Source organism: Acomys russatus, chromosome 19 (genome assembly GCF_903995435.1).
Source record: "Acomys russatus chromosome 19, mAcoRus1.1, whole genome shotgun sequence".
Lineage (NCBI taxonomy): Eukaryota > Metazoa > Chordata > Mammalia > Rodentia > Muridae > Acomys > Acomys russatus.
The window spans coordinates 40,091,970-40,117,468 of NC_067155.1; the positions used below are offsets into that span (position 1 = coordinate 40,091,970).

The window sequence follows — 25,499 nt, forward strand, 5'->3', positions numbered from 1 at the left end:
CATGAATGCTAGGCAAACACTCTACCAACTGTGCTCCATGCCCAGCTCAGAACCTGGGTTTTCTGGCTTCATGTACTGTTCCTTCTGCCTCTTTGCATCTTAGAGCCTGCATGTGGATGGATGGAGTGACAGGCTGTCCTAAAATATGGACTCTGCTCACAGTAGGAAGACGGCTCTGTGGGTGAAGTGCTTGCTTTGAAAGCACGAGGACCTGAGTTTGGATCCCCAGTACCTGTGCAAAAACTGGACATGGGGCTGCATCTGTGTAGACATGGTGCTGCACCTGTGTTGACATGGGGCTGCATCTGTGTAGACATGGTGCTGCACCTGTGTTGACATGGTGCTGCACCTGTGTTGACATGGGGCTGCACCTGTGTTGACATGGGGCTGCACCTGTGTAGATGTGATGATGCACCTGTGTTGACGTGGTGCTGCACCTGTGTAGACATGGGGCTGCACCTGTGTATACATGGTGATGTGCATCACCATGTCTATAGCCCCAGTGCTTGTGGGGTGGGATGCAGAGATAGTCACGTCCATGAAGGTAATTGGCTGGTCAGCCTAACCAAACTGAAGAGCTTCAGGTTTGGTGAGAGACCAGTTAAAAAGGGAGAGAGAGATTGAAAAAGACACCCTACATCGACCTCTGGACTTGTGTGCATGTGTACTCAATTGTGCATTTGAGTGTGTGTGTGTGTGCAGACACACACACACACACACGAAAAACCTAGGTATAGTAACATTTGCATATTCAGAGACCATGTCATTGAAAATGAATTTATTACTTACAGCTCCCAAGAGGAAGGGGTGTGACACAGGGGACACAGAGGTAAGGGCTGAGGTTGGCCAGGAGGCAAGGAACATAATCACAATGTGGGTAAAGGTGTTTATTGTAGTTTCTTTTTTTTTTTTTTTTTTTTTTGGTTTTTCGAGACAGGGTTTCTCTGTGTAGCCTTGGCCATCCTGGACTCACTTTGTAGACCAGTCTGGCCTCGAACTCACAGCGATCCGCCTGCCTCTGTCTCCCGAGTGCTGGGATTAAAGGCGTGCGCCACCACGCCCAGCTTGTAGTTTCTTTTTTAAAAGGCTTTATTTTTAATGGTGTGTGTGTGTGTGTGTGGCGTATGTGCACACACAGGTGAGCATTACTGGATTGTGTGGAACAAAGCATGTATGCTATAGTATATGTGTGTAGGACATATGTTAATGCATCAAGGTGGCTTAGAAACCTGGTTGACATCCAGGACCCCATGAGAGTCTGTATTGAATGTTGCCTATGCAGAAGAAGGAAGAGGGACAGAGAGGTGGCTCGGAGAGTAAAAGCACTGGCTGATGGGCCTGATGACCTGAGTTCAGTTCCTGGGACCCACGTGGCAGAGGGAGGAGGGAAGTGACTCTTTCAGGTTGTCCTCTGACCACCACAGGCACAGGTTTTGGGGGAATAGCAGTGACCCTACTGTAGGGATGTGAACTTCAGGTGCTGCTGTTTGACAGTGTTCCTGGGGAGACTTGTTACAAACGCCTAGTTGCCAAAGACAGAAAACCATTGACAGAGCAGAGTTAGACCACAGCTGCAGTCCAAACGGCTCAACTAGTGAGCATTTGGGGTTATTTTCAGGAGCATGGGGTGACTCCAATTACAGAGAGCCCATCCCAGCACCGGTGACTACCATGGAAGCTGGAGCCCTGGAGGGGGAGGGGGGAGGGGGAGGAAGGGGAGAGGAGGGGAGAGGAGGAAGAGGAAAACAAAAGCACTTTTCAGACTTCATCGGTTCAAATGTCCTATTGTGAGATTCCGCTTTACAGGGAGAGAAACTTATCCCAAGGAAATCTAGCCCAAAGCTTGGCAGACCCACCCTCGGGGTTGATTAAAAGAAACCTTTCTAGTAAGGAAACTGCAAGTCATTAGTGTTCAGATTTTTCATGGATGCGCCTAATTCGGCGCATTCTGCTGCCTGCGATGGATTAAATTTTCTGTTTGATCCCACAGAGAAACCCACAAGCTAGCGGGGCGGTGGCTCCCGGGACTAGGTGCGGAAGCCGGGCGCTTCTCTGGCGCTCTGTGGGAATCGCCCTAGCCCGCCAGCCCGGGTCTGCAAGGGTTCCTGGAAGGAAAACCCTTTAATCAGTGAGACTGCGGGGTGTGTGGCATCTGAGGGAGGGAGGATGGCTCTGCAGAGACGAATGGAGAACTTAAAACAGCTGCAGACCCCTCTGAGTGATTCTAGGTCTTTCTTGTGGTTGTGGTGGTGGGGCCCCCATGGAGCCTGTGGGACTTGGGCGAGGCGGTCTGGGGAGATGGGAGAGACAACGGAAGAGGTGGGTTCCTAGCACCTTCCTCCTGAGGGACATCTGCCTTTAATCAATGCTGAGAACAAAGCGGGGCAATTAATTGCCTGTAACCGACTGAAGGCAGCTCAGATTTCTCCAACTTTCTGCTACGGTGGGGGCAGGGGTCTCAGCTGCCCAGGCTACTATGCCTAGGGAGGGGGGGAAAAAATAAGTCCTGATGCTTGCCTCTGTTCAGGTCCTGTCCGTACCTAAATCCCCTATATGCCTTCCTACAGCCTTCCTACAAGTCTTTCTGTGATTGGCTCTTTCCTGGTTCAGTCCCAGCCTCCCGTTGCAGCCTTGAGCCACCATGCCAGGCTTGTTTTTCCAAATTCTTATTGGAAGGTAGAGTAGGGAGGCCCTCAGAAAAACGTGGCATGCATCCACACACATGCATCTATCTGTCCATCTTGTGATGCTAAGGATGGAACTCAGGGCCTTGTGTATTCTAAGCGCTCCGCCTAGAATTCCCCAGTGAAGGTCTAGGTTAGTGGTTCTTAACCTCTGCCGCATAAGCCCTTTGGGGGCGTGGTCACCTAGGGGTCACCTAAGATCATGCTGCATATCAAAGATTTGCACTACAACCCATAACAGTAGCAAAATGACAGTCATGAAGTAGTGATGAAAATTTTCTGGTTGGGGGGGCGGGGTCACCACAACACGGGGAATTGTATTAAAGAGTTGCAACATTAAGCAAGTTGGAATCACTGGGGCGCGGCTTAGCGGTAGAGCACTTGCCTAGAGAATTTCTTAAGGAGGGGCTGGCGGGGAGACTCAGCTATCTACAGTGTTTGCCAGGAACACGTTAGTGAAGGGCTGAGGGCTTTGTGAATTCCAGGGTCAGTGAGAGAACGTGTCTTAAAAATAATATGGCGAGTAATTCAGGTAGACACTTTGACATCTATCATTGGTCTCCAATACACTCACACAGGGGAGTGCACCCACACGCGCACCCATATTTACTGCCTCCATCTTTAAAAATGCATGAGTTATCCACCTCCGCTGTGTCTTGAAAAGCAGCCTCAGTCACCTACCTAATCATTATCACCTCACAAAGTGGCTTTAGCATTCTCAGAGCACTCCTCCATAGGGAGTGCTGTGGACTTTGTCGACCCAGGAACCCTGGCTAGTTGGTCATTATTGTTGACAAATCACGGAGGAGGAGGAGGAGGAGGAGGAGGAAGAGGAGGAGGTGTTTCTCACCAAGGCAGGCTGGTAAGGGGGAATGGGGGCATTTCTAGAAGAATCTGTATGGGCTGAGAGGCTGAATGTGGGTTCAGCTCGGCCTAAATGGGGGTGGTTGAGGCCCTGTCTTTCAGCATAGGGGCTCCCTGAGGACCAAGCAAGACCCAGTCATGGTGACTTCAGGAAGGATAGTTGTTGCTCCTTGCAGACCTCAGTCCACCTCTCCGGGTATGTAATCATCCGTCTTAGGTCCTGCTGCGGGGGGCGTGGCTAGCCTTGCCTGCCCTCTATCTAGGGGCGGGGCTTGCCCTCTCCCGGAGACTCACTATATAAACCAGACTGTTTGGTTCTAGTGGCCTCCTTTGACTCCCCTTTACTACTCTAGTCCCTTTCCTACCTCCCTGCCCTCTCTCCCTCCCTTCTCTCCCCACCCCCGAGAGAGCGCCCCCTTCCCTTCCCCCTCCCTTGCTTCTTCCAATAAACCTGCATTTATGTATTACAGCTTCGTCGCCCATTAGCTCATTCTGCATATTTAATCATTCGCAGAGCCCATCCTATTGATGGGGGAATAAACGGGTGGAGTGCTGTGACCGTTCTCCCAGAAGCCGTGCAAGTGAAAACCGAAGTGGCCAAGCAAATCGTTTCTCTAGTTTCCACTGCCCACGAAGTTTATCATACACGGGTAGCCTTGGGCTTGCCCTGCCAACATCTGACACAGTGGGCTCATCTCTAGGTCCTCAGGAACTTCATGATAACTTCCAGGCAGGCAGCAAGGACACGTGTGCTGATGTGTGGTCCTGTATCCCTTCCTTCCTCCCAACTGTCGCTTCTGGTGGGTAAATCCTGAGTCCTGGTCCCCAGCTCCCCAACCCAGGGTGGGCTTAGGATACATATTGATTGATTGATTAAATAAGTGAAGTGAGCTAATTGGCGATGAAGCTATGGGTGGAGTGCTGTGAGATATGTATGTGTGTGTGTGTGTGTGTGTGTGTGTGTGTGTGTGTGTGTATGTATATATATGTGTGTGTATGTATATATACATATATATGTATATATATGAAAATGCAAGTTTATTGGAAGAAGCACAAGACTGGGGAGGGAACGGAGAGCATGTGCTGGGTGGGGGGAGGGAAGGAGAGAGGGCAGGGAGGTAGGAAAGGGGCATGGGTGGTAAAGGGGGGGCAAAAGGGGCCATGAAACCAAAATATCTGGTTTATACAGTGAGTCTCTGGGAGAGGGGAAGCCCCGCCCCTAGGTAGAGGGCAGGCATGCTGGCCACGCCCTGCAGCGGGACCTAAGACTCTGAAGCTTCTCCTGGCTTCAAGGCTGTTCTTCCTGCCCTGTGGACTGCAGGAAGACGAGAAGGAGCCCAGAGAGGGATAGCCCCACATGAGGTCACACAGCAGGGCCCTTCAGAATCAGCTCCCTTGTCTTCAGTTGTGGGATCTTTTTGTTTGGTTGTTTTTGAGACAGGGTTTCTTTTTATAGCGTTGTAGGCCAGGCTGGCCTCGAAGTCACAGAGATCGGCCTGTCTCTAGCTCCCAAGTGCTGGGATTAAAGGCGTGCGCCACTACAGCCCTGCAGCTGTAGGAGCTTAAGGCCTGAGCCTTCAAGCCGTGTCTGAACTCACAAGTTGGGAGTTTTAGGAATCACCAGCCATGACCACCTGGCAGGGAAGAGAAGCCAGGTTTGGAGAGAAACAAAAGGCTAGCCTCGGAAACAGTGGGCTCGATTCTGGAATCTGTGTTTGTTCTTTCATTTACGTGAGTTCTGGGTATCTGAACCTGTAGTCCCCACACTTGGTGGCGAGTGCTTTAACCGGTGAGCCATCTTCCCAACTGTTAGGATTCTGCTTCATTCTGCCTAGCTGTAATGTCATTGCTAACATCCCACTGGGTGTGGCCCTACCCGAGATTATAAAAGGGCAAACCCTCCTCCTGACTAGTTCTCTCTCTCTCTCTCTCTCTCTCTCTCTCTCTCTCTCTCTCTCTCTCTCTCTCTCCCTCTCCTCTCTCTCCCTCTCTCCCTCTCCTCTCTCTCCCTCTCTCCCTCTCCTCTCTCTCCCTCTCTCTCTGTCTCTCTGTTTCTCTCTGGGGTACCGCTCCTCGCCACCCCATTTCCTTCTCTCCCATGCTCATTTTAATAAATTTCTCCATCTAATATCTGTTGCCTGGCATCATATTTTTTCAAATCATGAAACCAACTGCACCTTATCTTTTTCAGGCAGCATGTGCCCTTGAGCCCGGAGATCATGGGTTTGTCGGGACTGGCTAGCTAGCAAGTCCCAGGGACTCTCTTGTTTCTGTGCTGGGGATTGAACTCAGGTCCTGGGGGGGGGGGGCACTTTACCACCCGAGCCATCTCCCCAGCCCCCACAGCAGTTCTTCTGGATTCAGAACCGGGAGGCTTCACTGCCTATGGTGGGATACCCTGGTGGCCACTCCTTGCATCCTTTCCAGCAGTCTCGGCAGCCCTGGGTAGCAGATGCCAAATTCCTTGGTCTTTCCCCTTCGGTACTCACTCACTCACATTCCTCAGATCCTTATCAGCTTTTGCCTCACCTCTCCTGAACAGCAGAACCAGGTCTCTGTGCTGATTCGCAAAGGGGGTGGGACAAAACGAAACAGAGCAAGCTCTTGATGACTCTTGTCTGTAGCTTGCTGAGGCCATTCTGGGCGGCCATTTCCTTCTCAGGGTCTATAATTTTCTCACCCATTGGAAGTCTGGCCTTGTAGTGTTCACCTGGAATTTCAGCGTGCGTGCGTGTGTGTGTGTGTGTGTGTGTGTGTGTGTGTGTGTGTGTGTGTGTGTCCCCTGCTATATTCACTTTCCACCGGATTCCCTCGAGACTGGGCCTTGGGCCCTTGAGCCCCAACGACTCTCCTCTGTCTGCCCCTTTCAGTCCTGGGGTTACAAGGTCGTTTTAGACATGCCCAACTCTTTGCATGGATGCTGAGGATTTGAACTCAGGTCCTCACATTTGCATGGCTTTTGTGCACTGAGCCATCGTGCAACCCTGTATGGTGTAGTTCAATAACATTCATCTCTCACTCCCTCTGACGCCTCTTTCTCTTCCAGAGTAATCTCCCTCCTGAGTCCTTGTAGGAAGGGGGGGGCGTGGCTACAGGGCATGTGCCTGAGCTGTAGAGCACCAGCCTAGAATCCTCAAGTGAGGGGCTAGGGCGTGGCTCATCGGTACAGCGCTTGCTTAGATCCTGGGTTCTGGATCCAGAACTTAAAACAAGAAATGGCGGCTCAGCTCGTTCTGTGGGCTCTGCCCAAATCCAGCCAGGCCCTGTTCTTTCGTGTCCTGAGTGTCGTAGGGGCCATTGGTCCCATGGAGAGCATTTGGCGCCGTCTTGTCTCAGACCATCCTCTCTGACATGCCTATGAATGGCTGTGGGCCTGTAGTCCTAATCTCTGCTGCTGGGTTTGATGGAAAATCTGATTGCTAGATGATCTCACTGTCCTTCCGGGTTGACAGCATATTGGGAATGTGCTGATGGTCCTTGAAGGGCCCTAACATGGGACAGGCTCGGGAACTCTCGCCTTGGAAGGTTCTGGTGAATGAATGCACGGAATACTGAAGGGTTCGGAGGAAGGCGTGCTCTCTCTGCAGGGTCACTGCAAGGGAGTGACCCTTCCGGCACACAACGGCACATGTGTTCTTCAACCTCCAAGCCTCAGTGTGGGATCCTGGATACCAGAATCCAGAATCCACGTCCACGCCTTCTGGATTGGGCAGATGCCCTGGAGGTCTCAGATCAGCACCTTTCTATCTGAAATCAGCATTTTGGGGCGGGGGGGGGGGGCTGGCAAGATGGCTCTGTTGGTAAAGCATTTGCCTTACCATCCTGATGACCTGAGTTTGATCCCCAGACCCTGTGGTGGCTCACAATTCTCTGTAACTCCAGTCCAAGGGAGCTTGCTACACTCTCTAGACCTCCTTTGGTACCAGGCAAACACATGGCACACTTACATGCATTCAGGCAAAGCACTCATACATATAAACTATTTAAAACACCGATTTGTTTGTTTACTTATTCATTTGTTTGTGTGTATGAGGGTGGGTGCAACCTACCACGGAATCAGGGGATAGCTTATGGGGAGTCAGTTTTCCTTCCTTCTTGTGACTCCTGGGGGCTCAAACTCAGGTCATCAGGATTGACAGGCAGCAAGTCCCTTTACCCACTGAGCCATCTTTCTTTTTCTTGATTCTGGATAATGCTTGGCTCCTTGGAGGCCACAACCCCATTGTCTCACATGGAACTTATGGTTGGTGTGGACCGCTGGGGCTCAACTCTCTGGCTTTAGGAGCTGTAGCCTACCTGTGTTCACAGCTCCCATTATGTCTCGTCAGATTCAGTTCTCTGTTGTGGCGATCCAGCTTGGCCCTTTGCTTTTCTTTTGGTGTGTTTGTTTATTTTGTGCATGAGTGCGCGCACGCGTGTGTGTGTGTGTGTGAGAGAGAGAGAGAGAGAGTGTGTGTGTGTGTGTGTGTGTGTATGGTGTCCCTATGTATGTGCATGTGAGTGTGGCGGTCAGAGGTCAGTGTCAGTACCTTCCTTAATTGCTCCCCACTCTATTATTTTAATACGGTGATATCTCTCACTGAACCTGATGCTCACTGACCCAACTAGACTGGCTGCAAGCCCTAGGGACCCCCCTGGCTTTCCTCGTCCAGTGCCAGGATTGTAGATGTGCCCCATGCCTGGTGGGTTTTCACATGGATGCTGTGGTTCCAAACTCAGGTCCTTATGCTCTTCTGACAGTCGTGAGCCCTGATAAGCTGGGTTTTCAAGTCAGTCTGGACAGGCCCAGAGGCCTCCTTCTGTGCCTCTCTTTTCTGTCTTCATTGTTTTGGAGCAGGGTTTTGGTTGCTGGAAGTCATTGGCAGCCCATGAAATTATCAGATGTCTGCAAAGGATGATTCAAACCATTGGAAAATGCTTTTCAATTTGCAGTTCATTTCCCTGTGGAAATGACGTGGTGTGATCCAGAGGTGGCCGGACTAGCTGTCTGTTCTAGTGTCCATGATGGGTTTCAAGGTTGGGCATTGTCCTCAGATTGGCAGTGGGTCATTTAGGGGAAAAAAAATCACACATCTCTGTGTCCTTTTGGTAACAGATACAGTGCGGTGATTTATAAGCCATGCTATATTATGGTGAAAGGAAAGGGGCTGATGAGATGGTTCAACCGGAAAAGGAGTTTGTCACACAAGCCTAGAGTCCTGAGTTCAATCCCCAGGACGCACATGAAATTGCTGCCTGACCTCTACAGGTGTGCCATAAAATGGGCCTAAGCTGGGAGGAGACAGAGAATCATTTTGGCTAGTGGGTTTAGATGATTCAGTCCTCCACTGTGGGGACACATGGCAGAGAAGTTCCTTTCACATCATGGCCAACCAGGAAGAAGAGACCGACAGGAAGTGAGCAGTGATAGCGATTCCCATGCCCCATCCTTGGTGACCTATTTCCTCTAGCTAGGTCCTTCATCCTGAAGTGTCCACAAGCTTTCCAAATAGCACGACTGCCAGGATTTTGAAATTTTAACATATAAAATAGTACCTGAAAAAAAGAAAAAATTAATACCTGGTATTTGCTTAATTTTTAAATGCTTTTATTTGTCTTAAATTTTGAATTACATGTACTCAAGTGTCTTTGTGTTTGTGCACATGAGTGAAGGTGCCCTTGGAGGCCAGAAGGGGGCGCTAGATCCTCTGGAACTGGAGTTTCGGCTGGTTTTTGTTTTTGTTTTCCTTCCCATGGAATTTAGTGTTTTCTTTTCACCTGAATTATTCTAAAATTACACTTAACATCACTTAGTGGAGCCTTTCAAATTAGGAAGTCATATGCTTCTTCTGGTGAATTTTCTTTTTTCCTTTTTCCTTTCTTTCTTTCTTTCTTTCTTTCTTTCTTTCTTTCGGGCTTCAAGACAGGGTTTCTTTGTGTATCCTTGACTGTCCTAGAACTTACTCTGTAGATCAGGCTGGAGTCAAACTTAGGGATCTATCTTCCTCTGCCTCCCAAGTGCTGGAATAAAGGCATGTGTCACCATACCAGGCATGAATTTTTTCAACTATATGTTTCTCTTTCCCCTCTCTGGTCCTCCCTTCTGGAGCTATTGTACATATTGGTACTTGCTCAGCTTCTGGCTCTGTTGCCTCCCCCCTCCCAGTTGCCCTCTCTTTGATGCTTTTGCAAGGCCTCATGGGAAAGCCCACAGTGTAGGCTTCCAGCTCATCAGAACACTCCTAGCTGCTTTTGCTTTGCTTAGACGCTCATCCTAAAGTCTTACGCTTCATTTCTTTTGCTTTCCACTGTGTTACTTTTGTTCATGTGTGTCTATCTCTGTGTGTGTGTGTCACGTGCGTGTGGCGGCAGCCAGAAGAGGATGTCAGGTTCTCTGGAGCTTGAGTTGCAGACAATTGTGAGTTCCCTGGTGTAGGTGCCCGGAACCTAATTAGGGCCCTTTGGGAAAGCAGCAAGCATCCTCATGCCCCTGTTATAGTTTTTTGGGGGAAAAGGACTCATTGAGAAGCTAGCCCCGGCTGGCCTGGAGGTTTTGCTCCTACTGTCTCTGTTTCCCCAGTGACTAGAATCCACGCGTGTGCCTCCACACCTGGCTCACTTCATACCTAAAGAGATCAAAAATTCTCACCCTGTAATGTTACAGGTGGCACATTACTTTATCTCTTTGAGGATACAAAGTTTTTAGAAGTTGTCTCCATGCTGGGGGATGTAGCTCAGTTGGTAGAATACTTGCTTAGCATCCCAAAAGCCCTGATGCTCCACGTGGTGGCATAAGTTTATAATCCCAGCACTTGGGAGGCAGAAGGATCAAAAGTTACAGGCTATTCTCAGATCCATAGTGAGGCTGGGGCCAGCCTGGGCTACATGAGACCCTGTCTCAAAAAAAAAAAAAAAAGTTCTCTTCATTTATCTGTTTGGTCCCTTTGATGTTTTTTTATTGTGACTTACTGCCTGTTGAGTTGGTACTTTTGTTTTGCTTTATTTTATTTTTATTTTCAAATAACTTCAGTCTAGGCATTTGCTTGTGTGCTTGTTTGTTGTTGTTGTTTTTCTAGGCGTTCATTTCTGTTTATTGATACCTTGGCTTTTGGTACATTTGTGATATTGGCAAAAAATAGAGAAAAGGTATGCAAAAGAATTCAGTTATCTGACCTTGAGTGTACACTGAAGGTCACCAGTTTATGAGTCTATAGTGCTATATAGATGGTCCAAGCTGGCCTTGAAATCACTGTGTAACCCAAGATAGCTTCAAACTTGGCAATCCTCCTGTCTCAGCCTCCTAAGTGCTAAGACTGTAGGTATGTACTACCACTTTCAACTACAATGCCTGATTTTTTTCCCCCAGTGTTTTTAAGACAGGGTTTCTCTGTATGGCCTCAGCTGTCATGGAACTTGCTCTGTAGACTAGGCTGGCCTTGAACTCACAGAGATCCGCTCTCCTCTGCTTCCCAAGTGTTGGGATTAAAGGCATGCGCCACCACTGCCAGGCAGTGCCTGATTCTTGATACCAGCAGGGATAGAGACTGGGCTCTTACCGCTACCCTTTCCCACTTCTGCTGTGGTCCTCTGCCTTACCCTCTGACAGTCACCTGGGGTGGTTCCCCTTTCATATTGGCCACATGTGTTGCTCCTAAGCTGCCCTCACCATTAGTGCTGGTCCTGTTTGCTGCATATTTCCGGCTTTGCTTTCCTCCCCCAAATTACTCCCATCTGCTTTCTGTCTCTCCCGGACGCCTCAAAATGTCTAGCCCACTGCTTCTCGTTTTCTCGTGTGGCCAGGAACTTATTTTTAGCTTTCAAATTTCTAGGATACGGTGGTAGTTGGAGGGGGTGGGGTGGGAGCATGTTCTTGCTAGGTATCACAGCCCAATCTCCATATTATTTGTTCTGTCTACCTCCTCCACCTCTGCTGTCTCTGCCTAGGTCTCCTTTTCTCTTACCTCCTGTAGCCAGCTATTGTACTGTGGAGTCACTTTCTTGTCCCCTTCCTGGGGGATTCTAGGAAGGCACACTACCACTGAGCCACACCCCCAGCTCCTCACTGGGGGATTCTAGGAAGGCACACTACCACTGAGTCACACCCCAGCCCCTCACTGGGGGATTCTAGGCAGGTGCTCTACCACTGAGCCACACCCCAGCCTCTCACTGGGGGATTCTAGGCAGGCGCTCTACCACTGAGCCACACCCCAGCCCCTCACTGGGGGATCCTAGGCAGCTGCTCTACCACCGAGCCACACCCCAGCCCCTCACTGGGGGATTCTAGGCAGGTGCTCTACCACTGAGCCACACCCCAGCCCCTCACTGGGGGATCCTAGGCAGGGGCTCTACCACTGAGCCACACCCCAGCCCCTCACTGGGGGATCCTAGGCAGGTGCTCTACCACTGAGCCACACCCCAGCCCCTCACTGGGGGATTCTAGGCAGGTGCTCTACCACTGAGCCACACCCCAGCCCCTCACTGGGGGATTCTAGGCAGGGGCTCTACCACTGAGCCACACCACCAGCCCCTCACTGGGGCATTCTCGGCAGGTGCTCTACCACTGACATTTTCCATCTCTCACTGAGGAATTCTAACAGAAGCTTTACCACTGAGTCACACCCCAGTCCCTGACTGAGGAGACTAGGCAGGTGCTCTACCATGGAGTCATGGCCTCAGTCTCCAGAGCAGCTGATACAACAGACCTGTGTCCTTAAGCCCAGCTCTCCTGGACACTTCTAATTTACAGAGATTTCAGACATGCCTTTGTCTCTTTCACCCTTGCTCTGGCCTACATTTACCTTTCTGTGTTAATACTGTCCCTTGATGGCCTACATAACTGCAGTGCTTAGCTGGTAGCCTTTTCTTGAATTGACCCTGCTCTGTTCCCATAGCTCTTTATGCTCATCAGGTGTTTGTACCCCTTCCCCTGTGTTCTAGTATTGTAACCATGCCCTTCTCTGCCTTCCTTCTGTGACAAGGTGGTATTGAGTCTTCTTCATGGAATTCACAGGTCAGTGACGGAGACGACACCAGGTCTTAGAATCTGAAAGGCTTTCCCTTCCCCTCAGGCCCTGATAGTTCATATTGTCAATGCAACAGACTCTAGAGTCACCATGGAAACAAAACTATGGGCATGTCTGTGGCAGGGTGGTGATGGAGGTGTTGGTGTTGGTGTTGGTGGTGTGGTGGTGGTGGTGCTGTTGGTGGGATGTGGTGGTGGTAGTGATGGTGGTGGTGAGTGGTGGTAGTGGTGGTGATGGTGGTGTTTCTAGACTGGGTTTGTTCAGGTGAGAAGGTGGGCAGGACCTTGAGGCAGCTGCTCACACTGCCTTCATAAGCCACAAAGCAGTGAGAGGCAGAAGCTGGCAATCAGCTTGCTTCCTCCTTTTCATGATTCAGTCCCTGACGCGAGATCGTTGTATGGTGCCTCCTCCATGTCAGAGTGGATCTCATACATTCAGATGAGAATATAAACTGGCCTCAGGATCAAAGACTCTTAGGAGCTGCCGTCCTGGCTTTGGATTACCAGTGTTGGGGACCCCATAAACCTCACAAGCTGGTGGGGAGACAATGCACACAAGGCGAAACATGAAACTCAAGTCAGTGCTGGATCAAAACGTCCACAGTCTGATCTCATGCTTTATTCTTCTTACACTTTTTTTTTCCAAGACAGGATTTCTCTGTGTAGCCTTGACTGTTCTAGATTCTGTAGACCAAGCTGGCCTCGAACTCACAGAGATCCATGTGCCTCTGCCTCCCAAGTGCTGGAATTAAAGGTGTGAGCCACCACAACCAGCCCTTTCTTACACATTTAAGCACAGTGAAACTCTGGGAAAAGATTACCGTGTAATAATTATCACAGCAAAGCTTGAGGAATAGCTATATGGAGACTCCTCGGCAATGCAGCAAAGCTCTGTGACCTTTACAAGAAGAATGAGTTCTATTGGCAGATAAATAGAGCTCACGGTTAGAGTCTAGAGAGACAGGGCTGGAAATAAGCGAAAGGACGATTCTATTGGTGGTCAATACAAAATGCATAAAAACCTCTTTCAAAGCATGGGCTCTAATCTCTGAGAGTCTGAAGAAAACAGGCCTGCATGATTGACAGCCCTGGTTTCTCCCATGCTTACTCTGAGCTGTGCTTCCTATGCACCAGAGACCTCTTCTCTCTCAATGTCAGAGTGCTTATTCTAGAAAGAGTCCCACATCAGACAGATCTGGTCCAGGCCTGACTATGATGGTTAATATTGATTGTCAAGTTGACAAAAATCTAGATTCACCTAGGAGACATATGTTTTTAGATGGGGTTAATTGAAGTGGGAAGACCAATTGGGCGGCACCATTTCCTAGGCTGGGGTCCTGGATTCAATAAAAAGGAGATAGTGAGCTGAGCGCCAGCGTCCATCTTTCTCTCTGCTTCCTGACTGTGGTTGCAATGTGACCAGCCGCCTCGTGCTCCTGCTGCCGTGATTTATTGGCCATGATGGACTGTGAATCCTTAGACTGTGAGCTCAATTCAACCCTTCCTTCCTAAACTTGCTTTTGTTTGGTATATTACCTTGACAGTGCTCCTTTTCCCTACAGCTTGATCTTCTAAGCTGCCGTTGGGCCATCTGGGAATAGTCAAGGTTAACGCGACTGTTGCTGTCCCCACAGGCACTGGTGCCATCACACGGTGACAAGAACAGTGTCCTGCCAGGTGCAGAATGGCTCTGAGACGGTGGTCCAGCGAGTCTACCAGAGCTGCCGATGGCCTGGGCCCTGTGCCAACCTCGTGAGGTAAAGGCACCGAGGGTGCCCTGCTCTGCTTTGCCCTTCTGTTCCCCTGCATGATGTGACCCAAGTACAATTCTGGGGTTGTCTGGCTTGATGCTTGGGAAGGAGAGTTGAGGACAGTTTCTATGAGCAGAGAGTCAGGTGCAAATGCCACCATGAGAGGGACATGCTCCTGTCTGATACAATGTCACTGTTCAGGATTATTATAGATGGGTGGAGAGGGGACAGAGGAGATGGAGAGGGATGGTGGTGTTAACAAGGAAAGTAAATAAAAGTAAATAAGTAAAAAAGTAAACAAGCTTGGAAATCCAACGTTTAGAGCTGCCCCTTAACAACCATGCCCACTCAGGGCCATACCCTATTACAACACCCCCTTGAGGTCCTCTCACAGCCACACCCTTGTACAACCACACTCCCCCACAGCCACACTCCCCCACAGGCGTGCACTACCCCAATCCACCACCTTCAACAGCCACGCCCTCTGGCGGCTCTGCACTCTCACGGCCACACCCACTCGCAGACACGCCCCTTCAAAAAGCCCACACCCACTCATAGTCCCACCCCCTCGGGCACGCCCACTCGCAGCCATCCTCCTCACAGCTAGCCTCACCTTCTCACAACTCAACCTTCTTACAGGTTTCCCCTGATGTTTCCTTGGCTAGGATTAGTTCTGCAAGCCTCAGTTTCCCAACTTTAAAACAGAGGACACAGAAGGCTGCCTTAAGGCCTTGCTGGAGGAGGACATGAGGCTCCATGATTGAAGTCCCGCAGGAACCTGACTTACAATCCACTCTGAGACGGGAGGCTTTTGACGAGTGGCGACGGGTTTAGGAGCCAACTCCAGGCGCGAGGCAGCTCCTGGTGCGGTTCAGGCCTGGGCATGCTGTGTGCCTGCATTCCTCTCTCTGAGGTTAGGGAAGCAAATGCTAGCAAGACCCCCAGCCCACTCCAAGCTGACTCGGGCCTATTCTTTCACTTAAAATCCCAGTTGTTCTGTGTGTCTGGCCACGTTCCAACCACAGCATTTACATAGAAACGTTCGGGTTTCCATATTTCTTGCCTGTTTCTTCTCCCCATTTTTCTGAAGCTGTGTGGGGTCCAATTTCGGTTCTCCCCATCCTTTGAAGCATCCTTGGATGCCTCGATTTGTGTTGGCATAGAGCTGTGCTGGGGGGAAACGGGATACAGGACACACTTTGTTGAGCTTGGGATCAATAGCGAATTGCTTCTCTTGGTCCTCCAACGGCTTTCACCATAGCAGAAACATCGTTTCAACATCTGGAGCCCGGCTCTGCCCTAGACAGGAAGGGGTTGGGGATGGTGGCTCAGTTGGTAGAGTGCTCACCTAGCAGGCATGGACCCCTGACTTCCACCCCCAGCATTGCATAAATTAGGCATGGCGGAACATGCATAGAATCCCAGTATTCAGAGGTGAAAGCAGGATCAGAAGTTCAAGGTTATCCTCTGCTACATAGCACATTCATGGATGGTTAGCCTTGGCTACGTGAGATCCCGTCTCAAAAAAAAAAAAAAAAAAAAAAAAAGAACACACAGACACACACACACAGAGAGACAGAGAGACAGAGAGAGACAGAGAGAGAGACAGATGAATGCAATAAAATTAAGTAAAATTTAAAACAAATAAGAAGGAACAGGGGAGCTGAGCACCAGTGTTCTTCTCTCTCTGTTTCTGACAGCAAACGCAACCTGCCCAGCTGCCCTCGGCTCCTGATAGATGGATCCCTTGAACCATAAGCTCAGACCAACCCTTCCCCCCTTATGGGTCAGGTGGTTTGCTACAGCACTAAGAAAGGGCCTGCAGGCAGAAAAGGACCCTCTGGGCTTGCTTGCTCGGTGCCTCAGTTTCCCAGTTGGGACATGGGAATGACCCCTTTCTTGCTCTGCAGTGGAGAATAGGCTTGGCTTGCGTCTTGTTCCTTGCAGTGAGTGTCACGCGGGGGCAGATGCTACTCTTGGGTGCCCCCACATCCCTCAGTCCACTATGGGCAGTGGGGCGCTGGGTTGCGGGGTGGGGCAGAGTCTGCCAGACTCAGAGAAAGGAGTCATGTAGGAGCTGATGGGTGGGTAGCTTTGCTCCCCCAGGCCTCCTCTGCCCTTGGCGGACTCCTCAGCTCCTCTGAGGTCTTTGATGGCATTCCAGCCAACCTTTTCCAGATGTGCTGACTGAAGGGCTTTGGAGGCACTCTCTAGGGCATCCTCCACCTCCTCACTCCTCCTCTGCCAGACGATCCCCTGCTGGCTGGCCTCCCGCTCTGGTGGGGTTGCCTGCTGCTCAGGGGGCAGAGGCCTGCCAGGCTAAATACTTTAAGATGTGGGCTTGCCTTCCTGTCTGTCCCTCCTCCTCTTCCTCCCTTCCCTATTCTTCTGCCTCTTTCTTCTTCCCTTCTTCTTCCTTCTCCTCCTCTTCCTCACCCTGACTGTGAGGTGAAAACTCAGAGAGGGGCATCCTTTATTGGGCCCCACTGGTCTAGTTGATGCCCCCACCTCTGTGGACCTGAGCTACAATGGCAGAAGCTGTCTGTTGGGTCTGCTGTCTCTTCCCTGGTTTTCTTGGTATGCGTGTGTGTGTGTGTGTGTGTGTGTGTGTGTGTGTGTGTGTGTGTGTGTGTTTGAGAATACGAGTGCAGGCACACGTGCGTATGCACACAGAGACCACAGGTCTACCTCCAGTGGTATTAATGTTTCTGTCTTGCTTTTTGAGACATGGTCTCTCATGTGGCTTGGAACTTGCCAATTTGGCTAGGCCAGCAAGCCCCAGGGAGGCACCTGTCTCCACATTCAACATTCAAATTGTATTATGATTATGATTATGGTGTGTGTGTGTGTGTGTGTGTGTGTGAAGACAACTTTATGGAGCCAGTTCTTTCCTTCCACATTTGCATGGGCTCCAGGAATTGAACCCAGGTCTCCAGGTTTGTGTGGCAAACCCTTCACTCCCCGAGCCACCTTGTGGGCCCATGGCTGGCATTTTCACATGGGTACCGGGGATGAGGCTCTGATCCTAATCATTTCATTATCCACTGAGCTCTCTCTCTCTCCAGCCTCCATCTGATTTTATTGTTGCTTTTGAGACAGGCTCTCACTAGGTAGCCCTATGTCAAACTCACAAGCCTCTTGCCTAAGTTGACTGCCTCTTCTGTCGGACACTGGGGAGTGACAGACGGCAGAGACAACCCCTCTGGCCTCAGTGGTGCAGGGGGACCTGCTCTCCCTCCTGGCTGGCCCTCTGCTGCTAGTCAGGAGATAAATGATCTTCTTCCTGCTCTCTGAGCAGTGTCTCCCTGCTTCTCAGTTGAGCCTCTGGCCTGGCCTATTCTTCCCCAGCCTATTCCTCTCCATCGTGGTCTCTGGTGAGGAAGCGGAGGACTGGGCAAGCAGGGGAGCCTGGAAGAATGACATGCCCTGTGAGAGAGGGATGCCAGGCTCCTTTAGATGAGAAATTAGGGCTGAGCCAGTGGCTCTTGGATCGCGGTAGTGCCCTGGATCCCATTAAGTAGACCTCATGTTACTATAGGGACGGTTGCCTTCAAAGGCCGGGGGGGGGGGGTGTGCGGTTATGACCTTTGGTCATCAATTTCCAATGATTGGGTATCTCGTCGCGGATGGGAATACCTTCTTCAAATCTCTCTCTCTCTCTCTTTCTTTAAAAATGTGTTTATTTATGTAGTGTGCACATGTGGGTGTTCCATGACACACATGTGGAGGTCAGAGGACAACTTTCAGGAGTCAGGTCTCTCCTTCCACCGTGCAGGTGCTGGGGATTGAACTCATGTGGCCGGGCCTGGCAGCAAGCACCTTTACCAGCTGAGCCATCTCGCCAGCTCTTCTGATCTCTTCTAATAAAACCTGCTTTAGGGGACACCTTGGACATATCTGCAGCCTTGCAGCACAGTCACCCGGTGGCCACACAGAGTTCCCTTCATGCCGCATTCTTGTGACTTTGACCATTTCTTTGAAGGACCCGTGCATCCTTGAAGACCATGTTAGTATCTTAGTTGGGGTTAATCTTCTGCAAGAAAACACCACAACAAAAGTCAACTTGGGCTGGGCGTGGTGGCGCACGCCTTTAATCCCAGCACTTGGGAGAGGAAGAGGCTGGCGGATCTCTGTGAGTTCGAGGCCAGCCTGGTCTACAAAGTGAGTCCAGGACAGCCAAGGCTACACAGAGAAACCCTGTCTCGGAAAAAAAAAATAAAAGTCAACTTGGGGAAGAAAGAGAGTTGATCTCACCTTATATCTTGCAGTACATCGTTCACAGACAGAAGTCAAGGCAGGAACTGACATAGAGGCCATGGGAGAGTCTTCTTTCCTGGCTGGCTCACATGGCTTGCTCAGCCTGCTTTCTTACGGCACCCAGGACCACCAGCCCAGAGGTACCGCCCGCCCATCAGTCACCAATCAAGAAAATGCACCGCAGGCCTACCTAAAGGCTAACCCAGTAGGAACATTTTCTCAATTGAGGTCCCCTCTTCCAAAGTGACTGTAGCTTGTGCCAAGTTGACATAAAACTGAACAGTGCAATTAGTAACTGTCCTCGTGTCTGTGAAAAAACACTTCACAAAAGCAGCTTCAGGGAGGAAGGCTGATTTTTGGCCCATAGTTAGAGAACAAGCTCATCATGGGTAGCGACATGGTGGCAGGAGCGTGAGGCAGCTGCTCACATTGCAACCACAATCAGGAAGCAGAGAGAGATGGACGCTGGTGTTCGCTTTGATTTCTCCTTTTTATTCAGTCTTAGGCCCCAGCCAATGGAATGGTGCATTCATATATATAGGGTTTCTCTGTGTAGCCTTGGCTGTCCTGGACTCACTTTGTTGACCAGGCTGGCCTCGAACTCACAGAGATCCACCTGCCTCTGCCTCCCGAGTGCTGGGATTAAAGGTGTGTGCCACCACGCCCTGATGATACATTCATTCTTTCCACCTCCATTAATCTCCAGAAACTCTAATAGACACACTCAGAAGTTTGTCTCCATGCTGACTGTAGACCCTGTAAAACTGACAATCAATAATAACTACAGCAGAGGGTCTCTGTAGGGTTGAGGCCCTGCAGACGGCAAGGCCTCTATGACTGCTCAGGGCCCAGGTCCAGTGTGGAGGAGGTCAGAGGAAGGATGTGCCGGTCCTGTTTATTACTTTCTTCCATATTCCCTCAAGGCAGGGTCTCTAGCTGCCCCTGAGCTAGGCTGGCAGCCATCAGGCCATCAGGCCTCCAGCCGTTCCTCTGACTCAACTTACCACAGTGCCGAGGTTGCAGCCAGGCCCAGGCTTTATACTTGGATGCTTGGGATTTGAACTCAGGTCTTCATGCTTGCACAGCACACACTCTCACTCACTGAGCCATCTCCCAAGACTCCAGCAAAGAGTGTTGATACATTGCTCGGCAGACAGGATCACAGTCACCGGCCCCGTGGCGGGGGGGGGGGGGCTTGAGTATGTTAAACCTATGGCACTTTGAGCATGACCTCTTTCTCCTCTGGGTATCCCTGCTTTTCTCCATCAGGTGAGGCCATTTGTTCGTGCTGGGTCCCTGCTTCTCAGTTAGAAGCCTCTCTTGCCCTTCCTGTGTGGTCTCAGGTGGATGGAGGTCTCTCTTGACAGCACACCATGAGGCAAGTTCCCTCCCGGGGAAAGACGCTTGCCACCAAGCTCAACGACCTGGGTTTGATCTCTGGGACCTGCATGGCAGCAGGAGAGGGCTGACTCCCACAAGTTGTCTTGTGCCTTACACACACACTGTGGTAGGCACACACCGACACACACACACACACACACACACACACACACACCAAACAAACAGAATAAGGAGACAAAGGACACTGGGGCCGAGTCAGCGTTTTTCCCTCACTGTGCCCACCTGGTGTTGGCCTCTCGCTCCTCTGCGCCTGCCTTGTTTGTTATTTTTGTCTTTTGTCCAGTGTGCAGAATAGTTTCATGTCAACTTGATACAAGCGTCGTCTAAGAGGAGGGCACCTCAATTAAAGAAAATGCTTCCATAAGAAGCAGATGTAAGGCATTTTCTTAAATAGTGATTGACCCGGGGGGGGGGGGGGAGGGCCCAGCTCATTGTGGGTGGTGCCATCCCTGAGCTGGCGGTCCTGGGTTTAATAGGAAAGTAGGCTGAGCAAGCCAGTAAGTAGCACCCCTCCATGGTCTCAGCATCCGCTCCTGCCTCCAGGTTCCTGCCCTGCTTGAGTTCCTGTCCTGACTTCCTTCAATGATGGGCTATAAAGAAGTATAAGCCAGAAAAACCCTTTCCACCCCAGCCTGCTCTTGGTAAAGGCGGTTCACCATGAGGACAGCCAGAGGCTTACTACATAGCCCTGGTTCACCTATAACTTGCAACATGGACCAAACTGGCCTTAAACGCTCAGAGATCTATTTGCTTCTGCCTCCTGAGTGCTGAGGATAAGACTTACACACCCATGCCTGGCTTCTTGTTCTCACTAATATTCCCTCTGCCTGCACAAGGCAGGTTGAGGCAGGGTTGTCTTGTTTTGGCTTTTGGTTTTGTTTTTCTGAGCATATGAGTAACTTATAATCAAGCTCTCTTACAAGGAGAGGAAGAGGAGAGGAGAGTGCTTGTCAACTCTGCCCAGGGAACGCTTGAGTTTCATTGAGAGAGGTCTTTGGAAACGGTTAAGAACGGTCTATAGGGCGGGGAACCTTCGTATGCAAGACCAGGGACAGGAGGTTCAACAGAGAGGATGCAGCACCCCCAGGACCCGTCTTACACAGGTGGTGGCTCACAAACTCTCACGGAAGCCTTCTGGATATCTGGGAGAAAGTTGTCCGTCACGCTGAGCCGTGGCCGGCCAGGCTGGTGAAACAGCGCCACCCACTGGTGGAGCCTGTGCCTGCCGTTAGCATCCGCTAGAAGCATTCTGGAGTCTGAATGCAACCTGCCGGCAGGGACCAGTGGGGAGCTGTACCGGAGTGACATGCCCTTCCCCATGCAGCGTAGGGGACCGAAGGCAGCAGCCTCCGGCAGCTTGTAGGCCGGAAAGTGCTCCCTGGCACCAGATAGCCTGAGCAGAATCACTGGGCCTTGGAGAGATTTCTCCAGCTCAGTTCAAAGGGCCACGGACTCTCTGAAGGCTTCTTAACATCTTCCCGACTCTGTTTCCTCTTGTGTAAGCTAGGAACGATCATGGCTTCTACCTCTTGGCTTGCTCTACATAAGCATATATAAACCACATAGCACAGTATTCCACTGGCTATTATTGAAATCTCAATTTACTGTATTAGGGCCAGTGAGATGGCTCATCGGGTAAGGGTGCTAGCTGCTAAGCCTAAAGACCTGAGTTTGATTCCTGGGACCGACACAGTGGAAGGAGAGACCCAACCCTTGAAAACTGTCTCATGATTTCTACATTTGTGCTGTGGCATGTGCACAGCCCTCTCCACATTAATAATAATAATAATAATAATAATAATAATAATAATAATAATAATAATAATAATAATAATAATAATTTAAAATGTTCTGTATTTTTGGGTGCATGTACAAATGTACTTGGATGCTATCCACTTTTTAAAAATTTAAAGTTTTTTTTAAATTCGTTTTTAATTAAACATATGCTGTGTGTGTTTGAGTGTGAGGATGTACACATGCACGCAAGTGCTTGTGTAAGCCAGAGGCATTGAATTCCCAGAGCTGGAGTTACTGGCAGTTGTGAGCTGCCCAGTGTGGGTGCTGGGAGTCAGACTCAGGTCCTCTGGAAGAGCAGAGCATACTTTTAACCATTGAGGCATCTCTCCAGCCCCTTGGAACAATTTTAAATTATTTGCTTATCTTATTTTGTGTGTTATGAGTGCTTTGCTGTATGTATATATGTGCGCCTTGTGTGTGCCACCTCATAGCGCAGAAGAGACAGTCTGACCACCCGGAACCAGAGTTATAGATAGTTGTGAGCAGGCTTCTGGGAACTGAACCTGGGCCCTCTGCAACAAGTGCTCTTAACCGCTGAGCCGTCTCTCCAGCCCTCTGGCTACCTATTTTAAGACAGGGTCTCTCACTGGCTAGACTGGCTGGCCAGTGGACCTCAGGGGTCCTCCTAGCTCCACCTCCCCCATGCTGGGATTACAGACGTGAGCTACCACACCTGGCATTTTTACAAGAGGGCTGGGGATCTGAACTCAGGTCCCCACGCTTGAAGACCAAGCGCGTTACCTGCCAAGCCATCTCTCCAGCCCTGTATTAGGATGCTGATCCGGAGGGATGGTGTGCGACACAGTGTTGGAGGGGCTGCCCCACCCCAAGAAGAGCGGGGGGCAGGTAGCTGAACAGCGGAGATACTCTAGGCTTGTGGAATGCTTCTGAGACCCAACTTGGAGGGTCTCACATGCGGAGCCCTATTTCTGAAATCCAATTTTAGAAATGGTTGTGATTTGTGAGTTTCCCTGTCAACAGGGTAGCTCTAGATGCTGCTACTAATTAGTTCGTCATCTCTCCATTTGCCCATTAAGTCACCCCCCACCCCATGCCAGGGGATTTAAATGTTTGTGAAGTCATGCAGTCTTCTACGGAAGGGGGATCGGGGCAGGCATGTCCTGGCAGAAAGCTAGATAGAGTACACACGGGAGGTTGGACTTGTGGTGTTTGACCACACAGGTTTTTGTTGTTGGTGCTGTTGGTTTTTTGTTTTTGTTTTTGGGGCAGGGTCCCAATATTGAACATGAGATCCTCCAGTCTCAGCCTCCTCAAGTGCTGAGATCACAGGAGGTGTGCACCATAACACTGGCCTTGCTTTCATTTTTTTAAACCTCACTGTCTGTCTCTGTCTCTCTCTGTTTCTGTCTCTCTGTCTGTCTGTCTGTCTCTCTCTCTCTCTCTCTCTCTCTCTCTCTCTGTGTATGTGTGTGCATGCACACACCCATACATGCACAGTGCACATGTAGGGTCAGAGGCTTTGAGAGTTGGCTTTCTCCTCCCACCATGTGAGTCTGAGAGGAATCAAGCTCAGGTCATCAGCCTTGGCAGAAGATATATATTTACCTATCATCCCATTATACTAGCCCCTCAAGCTTACTTTTTTTTTTTTTTGAGATTCAGTCTGGGGCTTACCAATTTGGCTAGACTGGTTGGCCAGCAAGTCCCAGGAACTCTCCTGTCTCCACCTCCCAAGTGCTGGAATCATTAGTGCACATTCCCACACCTGGCTTTTTAATGTGGGTTCTGCAGACTGAATTCATGTCTTGTACATACAAGGTACATCCCCCAGTGAGGGGCTGGGGGTGTGGCTCAGTGGTAGAGCCCCTGCCTAGAATCCCCCAGTGAGGGGCTGGGGTGTGGCTCAGTGGTAGAGCACCTGCCTAGAATCCCCCAGTGAGGGGCTGGGTGTGGCTCAGTGGTAGAGCACCTGTCTAGAATCCCCCAGTGAGGGGCTGGGGTGTGGCTCAGTGGTAGAGCACCTGCCTAGAATCCCCCAGTGAGGGGCTGGGGCGTGGCTCAGTGGTAGAGTACCTGCCTAGAATCCCCCAGTGAGGGGCTGGGGGCGTAGTTCAGTGGTAGAGCACCTGCCTAGAATCCCCCAGTGAGGGGCTGGGGTGTGGCTCAGTGGTAGAGCACCTGCCTAGAATCCCCCAGTGAGGGGCTGGGGTGTGGCTCAGTGGTAGAGCCCCTGCCTAGAATCCCCCAGTGAGGGGCTGGGGTGTGGCTCAGTGGTAGAGCCCCTGCCTAGAATCCCTCAGTGAGAGTCTGAGGTGTGGCTCAGTGGTAGAGCACCTGCCTAGAATCACCCAGTGAGGGGCTGGAGTGTGGCTCAGTGGTAGAGCACCTGCCTAGAATCCCCCAGTGAGGGGCTGGGGTGTGGCTCAGTGGTAGAGCACCTGCCTAGAATCCCCCAGTGAGGGGCTGGGGTGTGGCTCAGTGGTAGAGCACCTGCCTAGAATCCCCCAGTGAGGGGCTGGGGTGTGGCTCAGTGGTAGAGCACCTGCCTAGAATCCCCCAGTGAGGGGCTGAGGTGTGGCTCAGTGGTAGAGCACCTACCTAGAATCCCCCAGTGAGGGGCTGGGGTGTGGCTCAGTGGTAGAGCCCCTGCCTAGAATCCTGTTCCTGTCACAGTACAACTCACATCTTACCTACTTACAAGTGTGACATTTCTCAATCACAGCTGGATGCATCTTGAGAGCTAGAAAAGGCAGGGATGAGCAGTGTCTGGTGGTACATGCCTGGGTGAGCAATCCAGACAACTCAGAGGCAGAGGCCAGGAGACTGCATGGCTACCTGGGATGATCCAGAATATGTTTGAAGCCAGACTAGGCTACTTAGTGAGACCCTGTCTTAAAGAGAGAGCTGAGGGTGTTTAGTGGGAGAACGCCTGCCTAGAATCCCCCATTAAGGTGCTGGGGTGTGCCTCAGTAGTACAACACCAGCCTAGAATCCCCCAGTGAGATGCTGAGGGGAAGGCATGTCCCAGTGGTAGAGCACCTGCTTGGCATCCTCTAGTGAGGGGTTAAGAGATGGAGTAACAGTTTGGAAAGGTCTCTGATCTCTACCTGGGTTTCCAGGGCTGGTGATTCGTCCCAGGATCACAGAGCCAGAGGGTACAAAAAGGAGGTGACAGGCCCACTGACCTGGTGGCCTCTTCAACTCTAAGTAGCCCGAGTGCCTTCAGCTGCCAGTCTGGGGTAGATGGGCAGGAGTGCCTGCCCCACTGACCTCGTCTTTGTGTTAGTTACAGGACCCTCATTAGACCGACCTACCGGGTTTCCTACCGCACGGTGACTGCGCTGGAGTGGAGGTGTTGCCCTGGATTTACCGGGAGCAACTGTGAAGAGGGTAAGTAAGGAACGGAGCCCTAGCCATCTAGGCTGTAGGGGCTATGGGGGTTTCTGTCCTCACCCCGACGTGCCCTGTCCCACCTGGTTTCCTTTCTCTCTGTTTTGAGAACTTTACTTCCCTAACAATCCCTGAGCCTGGTGCTCTGGGCAAAGTGGGTCCATTCTCGTGGGTCCTGACTTGGGTTCCTATTTGCTTTGGTTGGGTGGGAGATGGGAGAAGTCTCATAAGATATGGCCTCAGGGAGAGAATTTGGTTTATAGGCCATTTTGTCTCCTGGCTCTGACACCTTCGGAACTGGGGCAGGTACTCCTAGCTGTTTGGGGGCCAAGAAAATACAGATTAAAATTTAGTCAGGTACAAATAGGCAGACACCAGGATGCCAAGTTGTGT

At 50.7% G+C, this 25,499-nt stretch overlaps 1 protein-coding gene across 2 annotated transcripts in view; it reads left to right on the forward strand.

Moving 5' to 3' along the window:
* Positions 1 to 25,499, forward strand: part of Col26a1 (collagen type XXVI alpha 1 chain) — a 129,491-nt gene that overhangs the window by 18,429 nt on the left and 85,563 nt on the right. The window contains exons 2-3 of one of the 2 annotated variants that reach the window (XM_051161316.1): positions 14,184 to 14,306; positions 25,003 to 25,106. In XM_051161316.1, coding sequence (XP_051017273.1) covers positions 14,184 to 14,306; positions 25,003 to 25,106 — 227 coding nt within the window. The remainder of the gene's footprint in view (positions 1 to 14,183; positions 14,307 to 25,002; positions 25,107 to 25,499) is intronic. The other variant, XM_051161317.1, reaches the window with a different exon arrangement.